The following is a 24,044-nucleotide window of genomic DNA, read 5'->3' on the forward strand; positions in this document are numbered from 1 at the left end:
TGTTAAGCTCTGGCTTAACAAAAGGTATAAAACCATGACTAAAATATTCACACTGCACTCTAGTCCCTATAAAAAAAAAGAATCACTAGTTTATTTATCTTGCCTAATGACACAGAAGGGCAAACAAGTACCTACACAATGAATAATAATTCAAGAGCTCAGGCTGCAAAATCAATGTCAGATCAGCAGAGCTTTGCTTTGTTTTATTGCTCTTATCCTTGATTGCAGGAGGGCTTACCTTGTGAATTATATATATATATGTATTGACACAATTACATAAATATTGATTTTTCTTTATATGAAGTTTTTTTTTTTTTAGTTTCACACTAATTATGTTGTCAATATTTGTGTCTGTAGCAGCACTGAACTTAAATCTATTAGTTGTAACAGAGAGCAGCATGCCAAGAGTTAATTCAAAGTCACATGGCCTCCAACTGTTGGGGACACTAGCTAACAGGCGATGAATCAGCAATTCCCTAAGTATATTATACCATCACAAACTGCTTTAAGAAAACAATCATTCAGGGCCTGGTCTCTTCTTCAGCTTGTCAGTTTTCACAACACAGAGAAACATAATAAGAATCTAACTTGTTCTGTATTTTGATGGCTTTTTCTCCTTTTGTAAATCAAGCACTTTATCCCTAACCTCACTCTCCACTGACTAAATTGACAAATTCTTTGGTCTATTCACAGAGGTCTAAAACTCCATCCCTACCGTTACTTATGTGTATAAAGCATGTAATTCATTCTTTTTGCTATTTTTCTATGATCTATTTCCAATGAAGACACTATACCTGATCTTACCTGTATCTGAAATCCAAACCAGTTGATCTCATAATAGTGGAGTGTAGAATGGTAAGGGTTCAGAGTTATGGGGAGATGGTGGATAAAGGCTAGAGTTGAGCTAGATAGAAAGCGTAAGTTTTTGAGACTGTTACACAGAATGTTAACTGTAGGAAATATAAATTGCTACGAAAGTAAATTTCAAATATTCTCATTACAAAAGAGAAATATATAGTAATTATTCTAATTATATTACAAATCACAACGTCATTTTGTACTCCATATATATATATATAATTATAATTTATTAATGGGAAATAAAAATAAATTTTAAAAAGGTCTTACACCTATTTCATTCTAATAGAATAAGATTCATGGAAATTATATTTTCAGAAAATCCTATTCAGTTATTTCTTCTTACCCAATTTGATTTTCATGGAAAAGTTTTCATGGTTACTATACTTGATGCAGCTCTAGAATAACTATTAGTGCCATACCTCCAGCTATCTCAATTAATTATCTTTTAACTTTGTTATCAGTCAGTAGCATTAGAGAATTGTTCTAAAAGTTAAAGAACCAGGAAGACTGTTTAATTTGTTCTCACAGTATTTCTGAACACTTCCCACACAAGGGCCTGTACTCTGCAATGTAAAACAGGCAGGATTACCTAAGTTATACTAATCATTTGGTGAATGTTACCAAAAAACAAACAAACAAAAATAAATGGTGTCCTGAATCTGGGTCTGAGGCCCTTTTCCTACCATAGGGTGAAATGGCCGTGCATTAGCCTGTGTCTTTCTGTTTGCCTCTGCAGGGATGCCAGAGGACCTGAACCTCAGTGATGTGAAGCACATCCACCAGCCTGAGGGTGGCAGTGTTCTGGACACAGCAGGAGCCAGCTGTGCAGCAGGGACTGACCCGGTGACACTCACCCTGCTGGGAATGCTGATGGCCCTCCTCCTGCTCCTGATGGAACTCTTCTGTCCTGAAACAGCATACTGGAGGCTTGCTTTCTCCCTTCTCTTCCTATGCCTGGAATACAAAAGATCTTTTTGAACATAGTAATTATATTTATGAAAAGGTATGTCACACTAACTACTTAGAAGAAACCATGTTAGAAGATCCACAAAGTACTTAAAAATCAACGCTTAAAAAATAGACTGCTTTAAAATAATATCTTCTTTCAGTCTAACTTAAACCTTCTTAAATTCTAACATATTAAATCTAAAATTGTGAAAACCTCACTGGTGAATTTAAATAAGAAGGATTTAATATATCTGTAATTTTATTCCTCTCGGTTCCAAACCCCTTTCTTTCTAAAACTGAAAATGTTTTCATTTGAAGGTATATTTGCCAGACAATGGAAGCAATACAGAGAATCTCCTAAAGTACTAGAAATAGAATTACATTAAGTCAATCTAAATACACAATAGCAAGTATTATGCATGCGGTTTCAACAGATTCTTCCATTTTTGTGAGCTGAAAAGGGAAATTAATAAAAGTCTATTATAAGTCATACAGTAGATTACTGAAGAGATTTCACATAATTTCATGGAAAAAGCTTGATGATTTTTATCCAGTGTAACTAGTCACTGAAAAATCTTAAAGCTGAATATTTCATAGTAGCCTGGTTATACTTCATTATATTCAAACTGCATCTTTGGTGTTGTGAGTCTGTCCACTTCCTCTCTCTGTCCAAGGAATGCAGCTGTGATTCCAAGCACTTACATGCTCTGGGATATCTCCAATAAAGCTTTTAATTATTTAATGGAAAAATGTAAAAAGAACATTGGTCATTTTCTTCTGGCAAAAAGGATATAGTCACTCATTTTCAAAGCATCACTTGTTGCTTGTTTTAAAAGCTTGATTTTGAACAAATTGGCTACCTACACACTTCTAAGGGTTTGATGAACATCTAAGCACGCAGTACAGAATGTGTGGAGTGAGAAGCTTCGGCCCTTTTTCTCTGAGCGCCTTACCAGAGATGTGAATCCAGAGTTTCTAATTTCCCAGTTGTGATGAGGTGTCTCACTAGATATGGATAGGATACATCTAAAGCTGTACTTGAGGAGAAAGAGATAAGTCAGTTTTTATTAGCAAGTATCACATCCAGTCGATAACGAGAAAATATAATTAACACAAAGTCAGAGAATAGAAAAGTGAAACACTGAACTTCTGAAGAAAAGCAATCAAAAGGACTTGAAATGACCTCTGACAGAGAGCTGAAGAGTACTTATTCAAAAGCAAACAATATTAAGGGAAAATCAGTTTCTCCAAATCAAGAAACACTATGTGATCCAAGCTTGTCTCTGATTCCACACACTGAGTTATTCCCCATTCTGCCCAGTGTGTAACTCATTTGTATTCATCTCATCACTCCACAAATTGCAAGGGTATTCTCATTTTTGCAATTTTTTACTTCACTCTCAGTTACTTATTTAAATAATTCTTGGGAAAAAGTAATACTGACTCACAACTCTGCTACACCATTGGCTTGCTGCGACAAAATTTCTGGCCCCCAAATTAGTAGAATTTAATTTCAAAAGCAAACAAATTAAAGAATATAATGTAGCAGCCAGACAATTCTGGAAAAATTATTGATCCAAAGATTCAGAAATACCAAGCTATGGATAAGAGTAGAACAACAATAAAATGGTTAGAATCAGTAAATGTTCTTTATTGCCTAAGTTTTACATGCTCGAATGGGTTTCATCTCCTCCCAGCTATGCACTTTGGAAATGATAGACATGTCAGAAAATTGCCGCCAGTGTTCAAAGCTATGGGAGGTTTCCAGAATTTCTTTAAAAGCCTGAGGCATAATTTTTAATATTTTCAACAAAGGCATACATCTTTTAATACCTTATCTTATGACATTTTATTTTTATATAGCTTTTTGTGATTTACAAAAAATCTTTGTAATAAGATAAAAGATCTCATTTGACATTCCTCACCCCTAAAAGATGAGCTTGATATTTAGTCATATAAAAACAATGACACCGATATTTTTGAAATACGGCTCCCCGAATTTATAGTTGGGATTTTCTCTAAGCAATGCCTAAGAAGATTGTGAGCCATACTAAAATTGTTAAAACATGTATTTGCTTTCATTGGTGACTTAATGGATGACGCCTCGGTAAATGAATACAGTTAAAGATATCACTAATATCTGCATAATCCGACTCTATAATGGAGTAACGTGAACAGTCATATTTTGAATCTTGAGGGTTTTTAAATACATGGTATGTCAAAATTTAATTCAGGGACTTGAGCTGTAGTTCAATAGTTGAGCATATACTCAGCATGTGTGAGGCCCCATGTTAAATATCCAAAGACAAAAAACAAAATAAAATTAATGTTTTGTACAGTTGAAGAACATTTACTTATACACACCACTTGTTCATGGTCTCATATAAGTTTCCCAATAATGTTATCAATTTCATTTTACCAGCGAGGGGACTGATGCTTAGAAATATTGTCTGAAATCATACACCGAATCATAATACAGATAGATTGCTAAGGATAAAATTTGAAAGTAAACTATTTGTATGTTTGATTGAAATGAGATATCACATTTATAGAACAGTAGAGAACCACAGGTTATATAAAAAACAAGTCTCAAGGTTAGGAATTAACAAATACAATTAAGTATATAACTTTAATTACATAGTTGTCAAAAATTAAGCTGTGAAAAAATAATGAAAAAGAAAAATGTAAATATATTTTTGAAATTTTTGAGATTTTTCAGTAAGAGCTTCAACTTTCTCTTAAAGTTCATGCAAACAAATCAGCTCCTAAAATTGAGAAAGAAAACACAACTTTTATAACTTTCATGTAATGATGAAGTTACTTTTGGTTTTTATGTATAATGAGTATAAAATAGCACAGGTCCATGTAACATAGGATGGCATTTTAAAAAAGCAAACAAGGAAGAAAACAAAAAGATGAGGCAGAGTATTAGAATCCTAGCTCTGTCTTTTTATCCCTTATTTATTTAGGAGCATCTTAAAAATAAAATAATTTCTGTAGTGATTTTTTTTTCTCATTAGAGTTTAGAACTTAACAAGCTGTTTTTCCAAACACTCATATTTTCTTAAGTGGTTAAAAATGATCCTTTGAGAAGGAAGTTTATTGTTAATAGCTTTCAATCACTTAATATATTGTTTCTATCACTCTAATCCCTCAAGTACAATAAAAAATACATATTTCCTTTGGTGAAAGAACTCAGCCTAGACTTCTGTCTTCCTGTTGAAAATTCATTGAGCAAGCTATGAAGTCAGTATTTCTCTAGCTGTCAATTTTGGAATCATACAATTACAATGGTTGAATGAAAACTTAATAATAATAATGATTATTGATGTTATGTATACTTTGGGCACATCAAGTACTGTTGTACACGATTCATTTCCAATTAAAGTACAGAAGAAAAATGTTTCTCAGTTCAAAGTCTGCTTACTTTGTCTTTTATAACCTTACACACTGAATCGCTGTTATATTATTATTTTATAAATGGAGTGCCAATCAAATACAGCTCTTAAAGTCTTTATACTGCTTCAATGCACATAAAAATGGAATAATTTCATCACATCATAATGATTATCCATATTACAAAAAAAAAAAAAAAAAACCTACTTGGAAGAAGCAGATATCAAGATGAATGATTCTGTACAAATTTCCAAATATCTGATTCAATTTTCTTTAAACTTTCCTTAACTTGTCAACTGTTACCTTGAAATCATCTTCACCAAAAATATATCAGAAGTTCACCCTACCTTTCTCATAAAGTTCACTACATTAAAGGGCAGAGTGAAAAAGAAAGGAATATAGAGACTTAAAACATCAGAGAGTTAAAAGGAAAACAACATATAAAAAGATCAAGCTGGTTTGGAGAGAGGAAAAATGGGATGAACTCAGGAACATCTCCAGTACTTTGGTAAGCAAATTCCAACTGTTGAGTTTTGAATACCCACCTTTGAAAAATACGGACTAGAAGGCATGAAAGATCTTAGAAGAAAATGGAATTTTGTGATTTTCCTGAGATTACCCAGCCAAAATTCTGGGCAGAAGAAGGGGTAAAATACCAAAGACAAAATGCTGTGACTATACAATGTTTTCACAAGAGACCCTGACTACCTACCAAGGCAAAGGGGGTTTGAAATGCCAATAACAAAGCCCAGTGACCTCACTGACCTCACATTCCCACAGATCTCTCTACTCCCCACCCATAGACAGGTCTCCCACAGATTTCCTTGCTATTGTTTCAATTCCCTTTTTGGTTTTCTTATCTATGCAAATTGAGCTAAGTGCATCTAACTCACAGATTCAGTCAGAGGACTGGATAATGCACCATCTATTAGGCGCCCACCTGGCCCATGGTGAGCCTTAATGATTCATGTTTGCTACTTTGCCGTGGAGCCTTCTGTTACAAAGCACATGTTCCCAGGATGGGAACCACGATACTTACTTATGGCTTCCACCTGTTTATAAGCTTTTTCAGAGAAAGGGGAGCATAAACAAGGAGGTTTGAAAGTGCGTAAGGAAAGGGGAAAAAGGAAAGGATTACTGGGCTGAGGAATGGGCAGGGAACACCAATACCTGCCTGTTTCATGTTCCATAAATTGCTTAACCTTACGCTAGCTACAAAATTTATTCACTGAGGCTTCATTTTAGGGTGATGAGAAATAATATTTTTTATGCTCAGTGAAGGCAAATAATCTTCCCTTCACTGAGTGTAAAAGGATGTTAGTCCTGACCTACAGTTTAATGTGAATTGGTCTCCGCCAAAACAGATTGCAGCCTCACCGTCCACCTCTGCTTGAAGATCTTGGCCAGCACCTTTGGACAGCTCTGGCTGGGGAACTGCACCATGGGGCAGAGTACAGCTCTGGGGAGGCAGGTTCTTATCTATCAGTGCTTGCTCAGGGTTTCATCCAATGCAAGCATCACATGCGATTGCTATGTGAATGCCTGAAGTTCACATTGCTAATAAGTAGCCAATCAAGCATTCTAAGCAGGTCAGACTTCAGAATCTTTCTCTCTGCTGACTGCTCAGCATCCCATGGGGACAGCACAACCTTAATTGATCAGTTGTTTAAGTTAGGCTACTAGTGGGATGCCTAAATATTTTTATTCTGTTTTGTTTTTATCCTTCCTGCTCTTTATCTAGTCTCTCAAATACATGTCTTTTCTTCTGTCTGCCTTTCGTCTCAAATTTAACTCTGGTAATAAAGTTTAGCATCCTGAAGAGAATCCATATGCCTGATACCCTAGTACAGCCATCTGATGGGGCAGTTGGCTCACCCTTGACTGTCAAGCATCCAAATGTGAGGAGAAAACAGAACAACCAGTTTCAAAATTAGCTAATGCTAATTTTCTGTATAACCTTCAGCATGTCCTATCGCTCAAAAATTCAGCTCCTCATCTGTAAAATACTGTGAGTAAATTCAACAATCCCTAAATTCACTTTAAAAGTACAGGTTTTTCAAGCTTAAAACAGAAAAATTACTAATGTAATGAGGCAAAACATTTGTTTTCTTGATGTCTTATAACTGACTGTTTCTTAATATATAAAAGGTACTTTAAAAATACATGAAAGGTGATTTTAGTTAAAGCTCTATGTGTAAGTTTAAAATTTGAATTCATCACACATAGGAATGCAGTATTTCTGTGTAAAATTAGCTAGCTATTTGCATGAGTAAAAGGAAGAAAGAACAACTCTTGTTCAAGTTTTATTTAGTGGATATATGATATATCTGAGCAAAGAACTCTATCATATTGATATAGAGTGCCTAACGGTTTTTGGTTCTAGCTAACCATTAGAAATTACATATGAGATGTTCATCAATTTAGCTGTGATGTCTCATAATGCTCAAACACAAATACTTAGAATGACACCTTTGAAAAACCCAAAGAAAAATAAAAGGATATGAAAGTGAGAGATGAAGTTAGTTTGACAATATTTGCCTTCTGCACAAATTTTCCAGGGTACCCTTTTAAGTAGGCATTAACAGATGATTTATCTCTGAGCAAGCCAACAAAGCACAGAGCATGTATTCTGGCCTTGGTAGCGCAGGGGCTAATTCCGAAAATGAAGAAAGACCAGAAGTGCAGCAGTTAAAGCAAATGCTCTACAGAAGTGGCGGTGAACCTACATCATGCACGCTGCAGCCGCTGTACGCATCATTGAAAGCTCTAATCTAAAAGGTTCGCCATCATTGATTTTATCCAGTAACAAGTAAGCAGAGGCAAACTTGGAATTTCAGATTATTATGCAAAGGAATAGTTTATAAATTCAAGTGTTTATAATTTTAGTGTTTAATTTTCCTTATTTATAAAAGAAATTTCAAGAAAATATGAATTTTATCACAGTTTAAAAACAATTTTTTCTGAATAATTTTATTTTATGTCTCTTTCAGCTATATAGCTATGTAGTGTAGGAATGAGTAAATGTAAATGCACACACACACACCATTATCTATATCTATTTGTAAAATATATTCATACATTTATTGTTGTTACTCTTGTGTTTATGATTATATTTATATTTGTATAGACTTGTTTCTAAATCAGTTATTCCTGACTTGTTAGCTAAAGATTAGGAGGTTGATAAAATGGCCGTTTTTTCAAATGGCTGCTTGGTATTGTTCCACATGGACTTTTATTTTTAACTCCAAAATGGATCAGCATTAAACAAAGTTCTTACTTTATCAAGAAAATGTAGCCACTGCAGCAGTAAGAAAGCATATACAAAGGATCTATTATAAAAGTCCTCACTGGCAGGTGTAGGAACAGTTTCTGTTCTTTTTAAGCTGCATTTTTAGGGGGATTCTGCAATGCAAAATAAATAATAACTCCTTGATTTTTATTATAAAATATATATGTATGACATTTAACAACCTACTTGTTGCTAAATGACTAGAGTTAAATTGTGCAACAAAAAAAAGCTTCAAAGGAATTAAAAGTTATCATTATGATTGATAATCTTGATTATCAATTTGACTGGATTGAGTAAAACGTAAGAAATTAATAGAGCACAGGTCTGGGCATGTCTTTGAGTGTTTCCAGGGAAACATGCATACAGGACAGTAAACTAATGCTGAATACCATCCCCAAAATGTCAGTGACAGCTTCCAATACGGTGAAGACCCAGATGGAATGGAAGAGAAAGAAGTCCACTAGCTTCACCCATTGTTGTAGTCAGTGTTTGCAAGGAAAACAATTTAATACAGGACACACGATATATAGTATTAGTTTATAATAGTCACTCAAAGAGTCAAATACAAAAAATACACAGAAAATCTGTCCACACACTAAAGACCTAAAGAATACATCTGAGGGCCTGGATCCTGTAACACTGTCTTGCATAAGTCCAGCTCAAAATGTAGAGCCCATGACAATGCCCCCCTGAGTCTTACCAGAGGCCCAGAGCCTATCACAGTGTCTCATGCAAGTCTGTTTCACATAACTGTGTTGGGAATGCCTGAAGGTAAGTAGCAGATGCTAGAAACTCTGCATCAGTGGGATGAAGGATCTGCATCAGCAAGTCTAGGGATCTACACTGGAGCCAGGAATTGACATTCAAAGTAAGAACCAGAGCTCTGCCAAAAAATACGATAGCTATGCTCGGCAATAAGGAAGTCCTGAGCTCCACCAGCAATGAGAACAGCCCAGTTCATACCAGGAAGCCAGTGTGACAAGCTCCTCCTCAGGATTAAACAGCACACCATCTTCCCCTCCAGAGCCAGGAACAATGCTTAAAGCAAGGACCAAAGCGCCCCTAAAGTGAACCGCTGCCATTCTTAGTGACAACAAGGTCCCGAGCTCTTCTGACACTAACAGCCAAGTTCTTATCAGGAAAGAAGCTCCACAAGCTCCTCCAGGAGAACCAGGGGCAAAAGGAGATTTAATAACACCTCTTCTCCCTCTCTAGTTCCCCTTTTTGTGTTGACATCAATCCTTAGGTGCACCATCCACACAGCACCACTCTGATTCAGTTTAGCTGGGTGTTACACGCTGACCACCAGCTGTCAGTCCACCTTGCCCCCTTTCCCTCTCCCCTCCCTGACCACTACGAGGTGAGCAACTTTGCCTGTCACACACCCTCCACCATGATATACTGCCTTACTACAGACTCAGAAATGATGTGGCCAACGGTCCACGGTCTGAAATCTCTGATACCACAGGCCCAAATAAACCTTTTTCGCTGTAAGTTATTATTATTTTTATTGTGTCACAGGAATGGAAGACTAACAAAATCCTCATTTTTCAGCAAGTCATCATCCTATTGTCTCTCCTTTTACTGAGGCTCACTTTTTGGTGGGCTGAAGTCTTTATTTTCTAGATCTTGGTGACTGCCCAGGAGGGTAGGCATGAAACAAAAATTCAGACTTGGAAATAAGACTAGTCCTAGGCTTGAAAACCAGGTTTCAGATCAACTAGTGTTGCTATCTTGGGGCGGGGGGGGATAATATCTAGATATCATCTAAATATCTAGATATCTCTAACTAGAGATATTCTAGATATCTCTAAACTATCTAGAAAATAAAGGTGATTGTAACTCCTGTAAGGTTTTTTGGGAAGATTTAGTTAACCACTGTGTACATCTACCATGACTGGCACATTGTGTTGTTATACAAATATTAGCTGAAATGTTCTACAAGCATTTTTCATAGATACAGTCTTTCAAACAAAGATATAAGTGACTGGTAAGATGAAGTATCATTTGATTTTAAAACAATAAAAAACTTAAAATTCAAATATTTCTATATTTGAATGAAAAGAAAGCTAAAATGCTGAAAGGGTATGTAAATTATCCAAGGTGAAGTCCAATAATAAATTTTTATACTTATTGTAATTGAAATTTCTCTGTTTAAAAATAGTACTGTTTTATGGTGCTGTAGCATCTAGTTATTTCAAAATAATGAGAAATATGAATATATGAAAACTTTCTAAATTATAAAGGAAAATTCTTTCACTGTTTTGTGAAATATAAGGACAAATCAGTTAGAACTTAAATATGTGGGCTTCAATTCTTGGAATTATATTCTGTTAAAATCCCCTGCACATGTTATCTGTCTGTCTTTGTTGGTCCTAGCAAGCATTCTCTTATGCTTCTTTTTAGTTAGGTTTTGTTAACAGGGTGCATTGTATCTACATCACAGGAAACCTCAGCAAATAAAAGATGAATTTCATCATAGAATAATAGAGAAGATAATTGGATAGGCAGCAGACTCAGAGATTCACAATGATAAAACTGCGAGCAATTTACATACCTTTTGTCCTCCTAGATTTGTGTAAAATACAGTGACTTTTGTAAAACTATTGTTTATTTATTTTAAACAATCTTCTCTGATACAAAATAATTTCCATTGAAAGATATAAAAACAGTAAATGAGAATAAAAATCACCAAAAATTCTTCCAATTTCTAACCTTTTGTTACTTCTTTAAAATTGGGCCTACTGGGGGCTGGGGATTTAGCTCAGAGGCATAAGTGCCTGCCTGGCAAGTGCAAGGTCATGAGTCCGATCCCGGAGACCAAAAGAAAAAAAAAAAAAAGGTGCCTACTTTTAGAAATGCAGGTACATAAAATACATACAGATATATATTTATATATGTATATGAACATGTATATGTATAGAGGTATATATAAAGAAATATGGTGATATAATGTTGTATATTTATCAAAATATTTGAATATATGATCATTCCACATTTACTATTTAAAGCACCTGTATTGCTTACCAATATACCATGAATATTTTCCTGGACAATAAATATAATTCTAAAAATAATTGTAATTATTTGAGTATCCTTCACATGAATGTCATACAGTCAAATCCTTATTGAGATACATTATTCCAAATATGTGATAATCAATGTTCCAAAGAAAATTTTTATTAGGTAAATTTTCCACATCTCTACCTTAACATTGTTAGATTACGTCTTCCTTAAGTGGGATAAGGAAAAGTGATGTCATACTTCCCTCTCTTATTCTTCTAAAATATCACAATATACAAGAACAAAGCAACAAACAACAATAAAAATACTGGCTCTTTCATAGTAAATGATCCCCTGTTTCTTTGATTCCCCTCATTTAAAGTAATTATCTCCTTCACTCAACACAAATTTAGATTGCAATTATTTCCCCAGTTGATCAAAGACTACTAAGGGCTATTTGAATCTTTACTATGGCATGATCTTTTAAATTAGTAGATGTTTAATTATGCAGTTGAATCAAAATGAATTACAGTGACAAAAGAAAATTTCTAATATTTAAATTTCCAGTATTTAATTATAAAGACCATATGTTGGAGTAAGAAAAAGATGAAGAATTATTCAGTTAACAGCTGCAGGTAAAAGCAGCAAAAATACTGTTTGTGTTGACATCTTGACCTGCATCCCATAACCTACCCGCGAGACCCATCCTGCCTGTTTATAAACTTCCCTAAGGGTTAACCCAACCAACCCAGAAGCAACAAGTACTTCTCCTTAGACTGTGCTCCCATTCCTACTCCAAGTACCCTACTCCTCCTCTAACCTGTCACCAATGTTGAGTAGAGCGCTTTCCTACCCAAAAGTTTAAAATGACCTTGGCTATGGTCAGTGGGCATTTTCCAGCTGCTGTGTGTGCTGCTGTTGTTAGTTAATAAAACTTGTGCCAACATTGATCTTTTTTTCTTTTATCTGGGTAGCACACTATGACTCAATGAAACCTTTTATTTCAGAGATCACTTTGTTTTAGAGTTTTGGCTAAACAATAACCCCTACAGGAAAAAAAAGCTGTTAACTATATGTGTTCTAATAAGTTAGAAATTAATAATCTAGAAACCTTCCATCTCAAACTATCCCAGAAGTCCTATAACATTACTGATAATTCTTATGTCAAAGAAAATTAAAGGAAGACTGTGTAAACTTTTAAGTACAGAAAATACTTGTAAAGGAAAAATCTTAATATGAACTATATTTGTTATTGTCATAAGTAAATGAAACTATTATTCCACAGCTGGTTTCTTAATGCTGTGAAATACAACTTGAGAGCCACCAAATTTTGATAACACCTTTGGTATGACATTGTTTATTAGGTTGTGTATCTGTCAGACCCTCACTCTTCTAGGAAAATTGGTTTGTGATATCTTTCGCTTTACTGTCAACCAAATGTAATAATCTAGGGCAGCACTGACCATTAAGAGATATCATGTGAGACATATATGTAATTTAAAATATTAAAAGGGGTAAAAGAAGACACAGTAGAATTTAAATTTGTACTATATTTTTTCCTTGTTGAAGTGGTGGTATATTAGCATTAAATTTCATATTGTTTTCATTTCAATTTTTCAAATTTTATCATATGGTTACTGCACATCTCAATTCAAACATACCACATCACAGCTGCTGATCTTAGAACTCCCTACAGAGTGGAGACACCACGGCATGCTGGGAAGAATTTTCACTAACAATAAGAAAATGTGAGTAATTTCCTGAGTCATAACTCTGATGCAGGCAAGTTTTGTATTGACTTGGAGTAACACCTTACTCCATTCTTCATTTATTAGTAAAACCTATTCTTTTAAATAACATTAAGAATTTAAAACTTTGAAAAATGAAAGACTGAAATATTTGGAATCCCAGAATTCCATTATAAAAGACAAGAGGGAATCTTTTCAGGCAAGGGTCTTATGAAGCTAGTCAAAATTAGCAATAATAATCACCCAATGTCTCTGGAGATTGCTCAAGAAATTGAGAAGCATCCTGAGGAAGCTCAAGATAAGTATGTAAGGCTGCGCCATTCCATTTAAGGACTACTCCCACCTCCCAAAGCTAAGCCTTGCATAAAAGATACTCCTCAGAACGGCACTGAGTGGCTGTGCCTACCTCCCTGAGAACTCCAGAATGAAAGAACAATTCCACATCAATTTGACAACTTGTAAATATCGACAGATTACAACATGGGTGCAAGTCCATGCTGAGCTGTGGTTACAGCCCAATAAGGGTACCAGTTCTAGTCAAGTCCTACGGCAGCTAAGTCTTAAAGAAACAAAAAGCCATAAACCAGCAAAGACAATATTCTCTGAAACAATGGCCAGGGGTTTAGCTCAGTGGTGTAAATGCCTGACTGGCAAGTGCAAGATCCTGAGTTTGATCCCCAGTACCAAAAAAGTATTCCCTAAAGGAGAGTCAGCATTTAGAGTTGTTAAACGAGAAGAGAAATTCCTTAACCTGACATAATATACCTATTTAAACACACACACACACACACACACACACACACACACACACACACATCTAACTTCCTACTTCACGGTAAAGGACTTTCAGGAACAAGGGAGAATGTTGACTTTTCCACTTCTATTTAGCATTGTGCAGAAAATTCTTGCTCTCCAAAATTAGGTAATTAAGCAGCAAGATGAAATACAATTCTTCTGAACTAAAAAGGTTGAAATAAACCTATCTGTACAAATGAAATGAGCTTGTATGTGTACAAAAATCTTTAAAATGGTAAAAATTAATAAATAAGTTTAGAATATAAGATCCTGACACAAGATCCATTGAAACATTTCAGGGTATTAGGTCAATTTTATCTGTATACTCTAGAATTGGACCACACAAAACAGAAATTAAGAAAACAATTTAAATATCTTAAATTTCAATAGCATCAAAAAGAATAAGCTGAGAAGTACATTTAACAAAAGAGTAAGATTTATAAAAAATTTAAATGCAAAACAGTAAAACAGCACTAAAAAAAAAAACAAGGTTATGTGGAAGGACACTCTATGTACTGTCATTGAAATATTTAAGAGTGTTTAAATGACAATAATCTTCAAGTTTATAGGTTTAATGCAATCTCTATCAAAATCATAGGTGACTTTCTTACAGACAATGACAAGACAGTCCTAAAATTCATATTCAAATACAAGACACATAATAAACAATCTTTAAAAAGAACAAAATTGGAAGACTTTCAATTCTAATGTTGTCTTTAAAAATTTAATCCATAGCTACCAATAGCCAAGACAGTGTGGTGCTGACATAATAATAGATTTATAGACCAATGCTACGGTTTTATAAGCCCAGACCTGAACTCATGAAAGTGTCCTACACTAAAAAGGGTGGTTTCAAAATGTAATGAATCTGCTAAATATCACCAAATTTTCCACAGCCACTGGTGAAATTTATAATACATGAAATATATCTCAATAAAGCTACTTTTAAAGAAAGAACTGTTAATTTAAAGCCTTCAAAAATCAGTCTTTCTTTTCTAACTCAAAATTATTAACTTCTTAACTAACATAAATTCTGATCTAGAACCAAAATCAGTACAGAAAAATCCCTTTTTGTAAGAATAGACTTTTCAAAGCCTAGACAAAACCCAGAAAGGAAGAGATACAGGATTCCTGAGTCGCTGAGGAGAGTTGTCAGCAGAGTCTGGACAAAAGTTGCTGTGAATGGGTCAGAAGAGAGACTCCTGAAAATGTGTGTAAGTTGAACACAATCTCCTTTTACTGATCTTACCCTGGAGAGGAAAGTGATCTATGGGAGACCCACACTGGCGCAGATAGAATCTATTTGTATACTTGTATCTTAGCAGTAGAAAAACCAGTGTGGTTAGCTCTGTATGTACTGCTGAGGTCTTTTTTTTTTCCTTGAGGACAATGTCAATTGCTCATAGAAACACTGTTTTATTGCAGAAATATTTCTTTTCCATAAACAATATTTCTCAATATTCAGTGAAATTTAAAAGAGCATTGAAGAAATCTTTGAATTCCTTGATTGAGAATGACCCGAAAGGATGGGATTTCTCTATACTAAACCCCTTGGTCTCCCAATGTGACAATTAGTGTGGACAATTTTTCTGGTTTGGAAGCCACCCAAGGACTTGATTGATTTGGAAGCCAACTCAGTGCTCCTTTTCTGGTGCCACATTTCCCACCATGATGTCTCTGCAGCAGACCTTAGCATGTCCAGGTGATGCTGGTTTAATCAGCATGCCGAATGTTGGAGTTGTAAGATCAGGAAATGTGGTGGCTTTCCCAATAGTGAAACAAAATACCCAACACCTGCAACTCAGAGGAGAAAATGGTTTATTTGGATCATACTTTCAGAAGTTTTGGTCCAGGATCAACAGACTTTAAGGCAGGAACAATGTCACTCATGCAAAAGCATGAAAGGACAAAGATGTTCACTTCACAAAGCGTGCAGCAAAGTATGAAAAAAAATAAAGCCAAAGGTGTCAGAGGTTTTATGTAGTAAGCAGAGTCATTCCTCCATGATCCTCCTAGACATATTCAACAGTATACTATACTAACCTGCTAAGTAGATCCCAAGCTAATCAAGTTGACATAAGCATGTTTAATCAACACAGAAGGATTTCACACAGATTTCAAAGGAAAACCTAGGTGCCAGGCAAAGAGTTCCTGAGAAAACAGTAAGTAAAAGTTGTGTAATAAAGCTATTAGTATAGTGAAGTCTCAGGAAGTTACAGATCCCAGGAAGTCTGTGATGGTTAAGTTTGATTGTGTCAACTTGAGTGGCTTTAGTGCTGCCCAGATTTGGTGAAGCACACTTCTGTGTATGTCTGAGTGTGTCATGGAGTCGTGACCTTGAGTCGTCTATGAGTTCTTCACTCCTTCCTCTCAGGTACTGCTCTCCTGCTTTGAAACTTGGCAGTGAGCAAGTGGATCCAGCCCAAGAAAGAGAACTTATTGGTTGCAACAATAAGGTCATGGCAGTGGGGCCACCCAACTCCTCTAGAGTTTAGATTTCAGTACCATGTCCTCTGAATGATAGATATGGAACCTCAGGATTTTATATTTTGTCTACTGAGTTTAGTCTTGCTTTGGTCTCATTCTTTTCTTTCACCCATCCCTCCCTTTGGGAACAGGAATGTTTGCCCTGTGCCATTATGCCTTGGAATTATGTAACCTATTTAAACAAAACTGCAGAATTTGCATAAAATCAATGAACAAACTTTGACTTAGATCTTTTAGCAATGCTAGGACTACTGAAATTGGGGAAGAAATTATTGTGTTTATATGGCATGTTATAATAGTTGTATCATGTTAGGTAGAATTATGACCTTGTGTTTATTTGAAGAATACGCATAATTCATACATGTGTGCCTGATAACCCAAGGACATTCATCCAACAAACATTTGACCTGTAATAGAGGAAATGCTTATCCTAGAGTCAGAAGCCAGTAGTCTCAGATATGCCCTCAAACTTCAAGAGGATAATAATGTTTGTATTTTCTAATTCTAATCCAATCCCACTACTGTTGGAATCCTTGAGTATGAGGTCTAGAAAACATTTTCCATTATAACTATAACTGTACAAAAATCAGTCTAGATTGGCTTCTCAAATTTGCTCACCTTTTTTCACATCCAATAAATATGAAAATACTTTGGTAGAGAATGATTTCCCATTTAATGTTGCTTTCCCTAAGAATTTCCTGGAAGAGGTGTCAGTTAAAAATTGAGTATGATTAACCAAAGATAGTTCATTGAACTTTATTTTTTTAAGTATCTGTTTCCTCAGATACTGCTTCTTCACTTTTTCCTAAAAACTTGTTTTGCTATGTTGAAAATTACTCCTAGGCTCTAACATGATGGTATGTAAGATCCTTTAAGTTTTTTATCTACATCTCTTTTCATTCCTTCTCTTAACAAATTCATAAGGTTTGAAATTTATTGGAATGTAAGAGGGAGTTGGGCTGAGCCGCGGGTCCCCGTTCCAGCCTTGCCAACCGCCCTCTCTCACCAGAAGGATGGCAGCTGCCCCCCGGGAAGAGGAAGCTGGGGCCAAGCTGTGGGAAACTGCTCTGACCCTGCCTGCAAACTTCTTTCGGCCTGGAGAGAACTAGCACTACTGCCACTGCCTGGAGGAGGGAGCAGCCCTTCTGAGGAGGTTTGAGGCCTACCAAGGCCATAGGGGGACCCTCTATCAGCCTGGGGAGCTTTGCCATCCAAGGAGCTAGATGGTTACACAACATCCAATCCCCAGGAGAGTATGAAATCCTTGCTTTAGAGGGTTGGGGGCCCACTGGGCTTGCAGCCACACTAGATTGGGCTTAGCAGGATTTGGGAATCCCTGGACCACACCAGGTGGCCTTCTTTCCCTCAGGGAAGCTTTGCTGCCAGAGGGGGGAGCTGTGTAGCTTGAGGAGGCTTTAGGTCTACCTGAGAGGAGCCTGGCAACCTTTTTTAATCCAGAGGCTTTGCTGCCAAGGGAGCTACACTACCAGAGGAGTCCCAGGAGTCCAGGACATAAGAGACAATTTTCAACATGCCCAGGAGAGGCTTGGGAACAACACTTGAAACAAGAAAATATGAGAAAATGACAAAACGAAAGACCAATCTCAAACATCCAGCCAATCCCAAGAAAGCCTAGGAGCCATTTACATAGAAGAAAATACATGCCATAATCCTGAAATACCTGAAATAATAGTAACTGAAATAAAGAAGCAACTCCGGGAAGCCTTAAAGGAATTCAAACTAGAAATAATCTCTCAGGTAAAAGAAGAAATGATAAAAGCAATGAAGGAGATGCTAAACATAACTAAAGAAGACATAGTTAAAAGATTGGAGGAACTAGGGGCTGGGGATTTAGCTCAGCGGCATAAGCGCCTGCCTTGCAAGCAGGTAGTCGTGAGTTGGATCCCTGGTACTGATAAAAACAAAAAAACAAAAAACAAACAAAAAAAATTGGAGGAACTAAAAAAAAGATAAAATCCCTGGATGAACAATATAAGAAACAAACAGAATATATAAAGCAGAAGCAAAGAGATATACAGGAAATAAAAAATTCCATTGAAAGTTGTAAAAGCCACCTAAATGAATGTGAAGATAGAATTTCAGACCTTGAAGACAAGATTGCAGCCAGTGAACAAGAAAGGAAAGATCTTTTACAAATAACAAGAAATCAGGAAATAACAATTCAACACCTGCAATATGATGCAAATAAAAACAACATAAGGTTGATAGGGATAAATGAAAAAGAAGGGGACAACATAAAGGATGTCAAGAGGATGTTTAGAGAAGTAATAGCTGAAAATTTCCCAAACATGAGATTGGAAACTGATATCAAGATCAATGAAGCATATAGAACTCCAAATAGCCATAACCAAAATAAAACTACACCCAGACATATAATAATCACCATTACAGAAATTGAACAAAAGAATAGAATATTAAAAGCTGTCAGAGAGAAAAGACAGATCATCTATAAAGGAAAACCTATCAGAATCACAGCAGACTTCTCAGCATAACCAATAAAGTCAAGAAGAGCATGGAGTGAAGTATTTCAGATCCCAAAGGAAAATGATTTCCAACCTAGACTGATATACCTTGAAAAACTATCATTCAAAATCGATGGAGAAATACGATACTTCCATGAAAAAGAACAGCTGAAGAACTTCATAATCACCAAGCCAACCCTGCAAAGAATACTGAAAGACAGTTTAGATACACTTAGGAAAAAACCCTAAACAAAGCAGACAATTAAACAGAACAGAAAGATAAAGATGCAACAGCAGACAGATAACATGTCAACAATAAACCAATATATAACAGTTATAACCATTAATGTAAATGGTCTCAATGAACCAATTAAAAGAAACAGACTGGCAGAAGGGATCAAGAAACAAAATCCAAACATATGCTGTCTACAAGACAACCATGTAACCCAAAAGGATACTCAGACTGAAACTCAAAGCATGGAAAACAATACTTCATGCAACAGGAACAAAAAAAAAAAAAAAAAAAAAAAGTGGGGGTAGCTATTCTGTTTGCAGATAATGTGAACTTCAAACCAATAATGATCAGAAGAGATAAAGAAGGTCACTACATACTAGTTAGGGGAGAACTTCAAGAGGAAGAGATAACTATCTTAAATATATATGCACTAAATTCCAGAGCACCCAATTATATAAAACAAATATTAACAGAAATGGAAAACCACATTAGCAGTAATACAATTATAATAGGAGATCTTAACACACCATTGACAACAATGGACAGATCAACCAGACAGAAAATCAGCAAAGAAATAAAAGAACTGAATCACACTGGTGAACAAATAGATTTGACAGACATATACAGAGTATTCCACCCAACAACAACAGAATACACATTCTTCTCAGTGTTACATGGGTATGTTAACTCACAGAACATATTTAAATAAATGCAAAACAGTTGAAATTATCCCTCGCATGTTATGGGATCATAGTGCTATGAAATTAGAAATTAATGATAAGAGATACTACAAAAATCCCACAAATACATGAAACTGAATAATACACTCTTGAGTAATCAGTGGGTCACAGAAGAAATTAAATAAGAAATTAAACATTACCTACAAACAAATGAAAACACAAATACAACTTACCGAAAACTGTGGGATGCAATGAAAGCTGTCCTCAGAGGAAAATTTATTGCACTGAGTTCCCACATCAGGAAAACAGAATGAACACAAATAAATAACCTGATGTTACACCTCAAACAGCTAGAAAAAGAAGGGCAAGTCAAACCCAAAGCCAAAATAAGAGAGGAAATTATAAAAATCAGAGCAGAAATCAATGCAATAGAGACTAAGAAAACAATCCAAAAAATCAATGAATCAAAGAGTTGGTTCTTTGAAAGAATAAATCAAATAGATAAGCCCCTAGCCATCCTTATTTTAAAAAGGGAAGAAAAGGCTCAAATTCATGCAATAAGGAATGAGAAAGGTGAAATCACTACTGGCCCTATAGAAATACAGAAGATCATCACCACCTATTTTGAAAACCTCTACCCTCAAAGGTTTGATAACACAGAAGAAATAGACAGATTCCTAGAAGCATATGAAGTACCAAAGCTAGGTCAAGAAGATGTGAAACTGCTGAATAACCCAATTTCTATTAATGAATTGAAAACGTAATTAAGTGCTTACCTGCAAACAGCCCAGGCCCAGACGGATTTACACAGAATTCTACAAGAAATACAAAGAAGACCTAATGCCAACACTCCTCAAACTCTTCAATGAAATTGAAAGGGAAGCAATCTTTCCTAAATCATTCCTAGAAGCAAATATTACTCTAGTACCAAAACCTGAGAAGGATCCAACTGAAAAGAGAACTACAGACCAATCTCCCTAATGAACACAGATGCAAAAATCCTCAATAAAATATTGGCAAATAGGATGCAGCAAATCATCAAGAAGATCATACACGATGACCAAGTGGGATTCATCCCAGGCATGCAGGGATGGTTCAACATATGTAAATCAATAAATGTAACCTACCATATCAATAAAACCAAAAGCAAGAATCACATGATAATTTCTATAGATGCAGAAAAAGCTTTCGATAAGGTCCAACATTCATTTATGATAAGAACCTTGCAGGAAATTGGAATAGATGGTCTTTACCTCAATATAATAAAGGCAATCTATGACAAACCAATAGCCGGTATCATACTAAATGGCCAAAAATTGAAGGCCTTTACTTTAAAATTAGGCACAAGACAACAATGTCCCTTATCACTGCTCCTATTTAATATAGTACTGGAAAGACTAGCCAGAGCAATTAGACAAGAGAGAGAAATAAAAGGCATAAAGATAGGAAAAGAAGAAGTTAAAATTATCATTATTTGCAGATGGCATGATACTCTACATAGAAGACCCCAAAACTCCATTGAAAGACTCCTAGACATAATAAATAAATTCAGCAATGCGACTGGATACAAAATCAATACTCAAAAAATCAATAGCATTTTGTTGTTAGTATACACTAACAACAAAATCACAGAGAGAGAAATAAGAGAAGCCACACCCTTCACACTAACAACCCAAAAAAATGGAATATTTAGGAATTACTCTTACGAAAGGAGTGAAAGACCTATACAGGGAAAATCATAATACACTGAAAAAAGAAACTGAAGATGATCTCAGAAAATGGAAAGACATCCCTTGCTCATGGATAGGAAGAATAAATATTGTGAAAATGGCCATTCTCCCAAAACTCTTATACAGATTCAATGCAATCCCAATAAAAATACCATCAATATACCTCATAGATCTAGAGAAATCACTCTTAAAATTCATCTAGAGCAATAAGACACCTAGAATAGCAAAGACAGTTCTAAGCAGCAAAGGCAAGGCAGGGGACATTACAATCCCTGACCTGAAGTTGTACTACAAAGCAACCATAGTAAAATTAACATGATACGGGAATCAAAACAGAGCCAAAGATCAATGGAATAGATTAGAAGATACGATCACAACTACAAACACACTCAACCACCTTATCTTTGATAAAGGAGCCAAACAGGTTCACTGGAAGAACAACAGTCTCTTTAATGACTGGTGTTGGAAAAACTGGCTCTCCATTTGCCAAAAACTAAACCAGACCCATGCCTATCACCATGTACTAAATTAAAATCTAAATGAATCAAAGATTTGAATATTAAAACAGAAATACTAAATATATTGGAAGACAAATTGGGTAGATACCTTGAAGACATAGGGGTAGGTAGAGAATTCATGAACAGGACTCAAACCACACAGGAAATACTTCCCAGAATCAATAACTGGGACCACCTCTTATTAAAAAGATTCTGCATGTCAAAAGAAATCTCCAGCATAGTGAAAAGAAAACCCACAAACTGGGAAAAAAAATCTTAGTGAACTCTTCCTCAGACAAAGGACTTCTGTCTAAAACTTATAAAGAATTAAAAAACATCAGAACCCCAAAATTCAAAGTCCCAATCCAAAAAGGGGCATTTGAGATGAATACACCATGCATCAGATGAAGAATACACCATACATCAGACGAAGAAATACAAACAGCAAATAAATACATGTATAACGGTTCATCATTAGTCATTAGAAAACGCAAATTAAAACCACACTGAGATTTCATCTCACTCCTGAAATAATGGCCAAGATCAAGAAAATCACTAAGAACAAATGCTGGAGAGGCTGTGGGGAAAAAGGAACTCTCCTGCACTGCTGGTGGTAGTGTAGACTGGTGCAACCATTGTGGAGGTCAGTCTGGAGATTTCTCAGAAAGCTGGGATTGGAAGTTCCATTTTTTCGAGCTATTCCACTTCTAGGCATATTCCCAGAAGAACTGAAAGCATCATACCACAGTGATATATGTGCACCTATGTTTATAGCAGCACAATTTGTAATAGCCACATCTTGGAAACAACCTAAGTGTCCATCAACTGAGAAATAGATAAAAAAGTTGTGGTATTTTTATACAATGGAGTACTACTCCATTGTATAAAAGTGGAGTACTACTCAACTATAAAGAATCACATTGAGATATTTATAAATAAATGGACACAGCTTGAGACCATACTCATAAGTGAAATAAGTCAAACACACATCTTTAAATACCAAATAGTTTCCCTAGTGTAAGAAGTGATAATAATACATAAAAGTATGTGGTAATCATGATTCCCAATCATATTGGTTTGAAGCCATATAATGTTTTCACTCATTAATTGGAGTGATTTTAATCTGAGTTGTTCGATTTTATTGTCTGTGATAGTAAAAATAGCTTTTTTGAAGAAAACAAGACATCATAATTGCTAGTGCTGATTTAATATCATCTTGTTTCGAAGTCCCATCAAGCTGTTGCTCATCTGTTTCCATTGGTTTTAACATGTTGTATTTTATTATATTTTACTATATGCAATTGTATAAACAAAACTTTTTACAGGCAAAGAGATAATATAGAAACTGTTGTTCATTTTCTGTTAGCTGGTTCTAAATACCTTGTAATATTTTCATTCTCCTTAATAGCTTCACACTGTCTTGATATATGTTTGTCTTGATATGTCTTGATATAGTATATGAAGTTATACTCAAATATTTCAAGGAAAGAGACACTATCGTGACTACTATTATGTCAGGTTATCTGGTGGTGAAAAACAATGATGCTTAAATTGTTCAGTTCTGACCTGTGTTGTTCTGTTGCTATGTCTTCTTTTATCTCAATCTCTCCCTTTTTTTTTTCCTTTTTTTTAAAAAAAATTATTTTTTCTTATTTTTTTAATTAAGGGAAAACTAAATTAAAAATAGTGGGATATATTATAGTAAATTTTTTGTTTTCCTATTAACCTGATTGGAACCTTTTAATGCTCTCCCCATCTTTTTCCGACTGATTTTACTATATTCTGTTTTGTTTGATAGTATCAAGTTTGAGGGTATAGGCAACCACTTTGAAGGCAATAAGATTTACTATGATGCCCATTATGGTTTGACTATTATCTTCTTTTGAAGTCCT

The 24,044-nt window shown here is 35.3% G+C and overlaps 1 protein-coding gene across 2 annotated transcripts in view; it reads left to right on the forward strand.

Annotated features, from left to right (window-relative positions):
• Positions 1–5,226, forward strand: part of Gpc5 (glypican 5) — a 1,275,996-nt gene extending 1,270,770 nt beyond the window's left edge. For both annotated transcript variants that reach the window (XM_063246926.1, XM_063246927.1), the window contains exon 8: positions 1,598–5,226. In XM_063246926.1, coding sequence (XP_063102996.1) covers positions 1,598–1,839 — 242 coding nt within the window. In that variant the 3' untranslated portion in view covers positions 1,840–5,226. The remainder of the gene's footprint in view (positions 1–1,597) is intronic.
• Positions 5,227–24,044: the final 18,818 nt, after the last annotated feature.

This window comes from Cavia porcellus, unplaced genomic scaffold (genome assembly GCF_034190915.1).
Source record: "Cavia porcellus strain 051 isolate PalLab524CR breed Dunkin Hartley unplaced genomic scaffold, mCavPor4.1 scaffold_4, whole genome shotgun sequence".
In the NCBI taxonomy this organism is placed as follows: domain Eukaryota; kingdom Metazoa; phylum Chordata; class Mammalia; order Rodentia; family Caviidae; genus Cavia; species Cavia porcellus.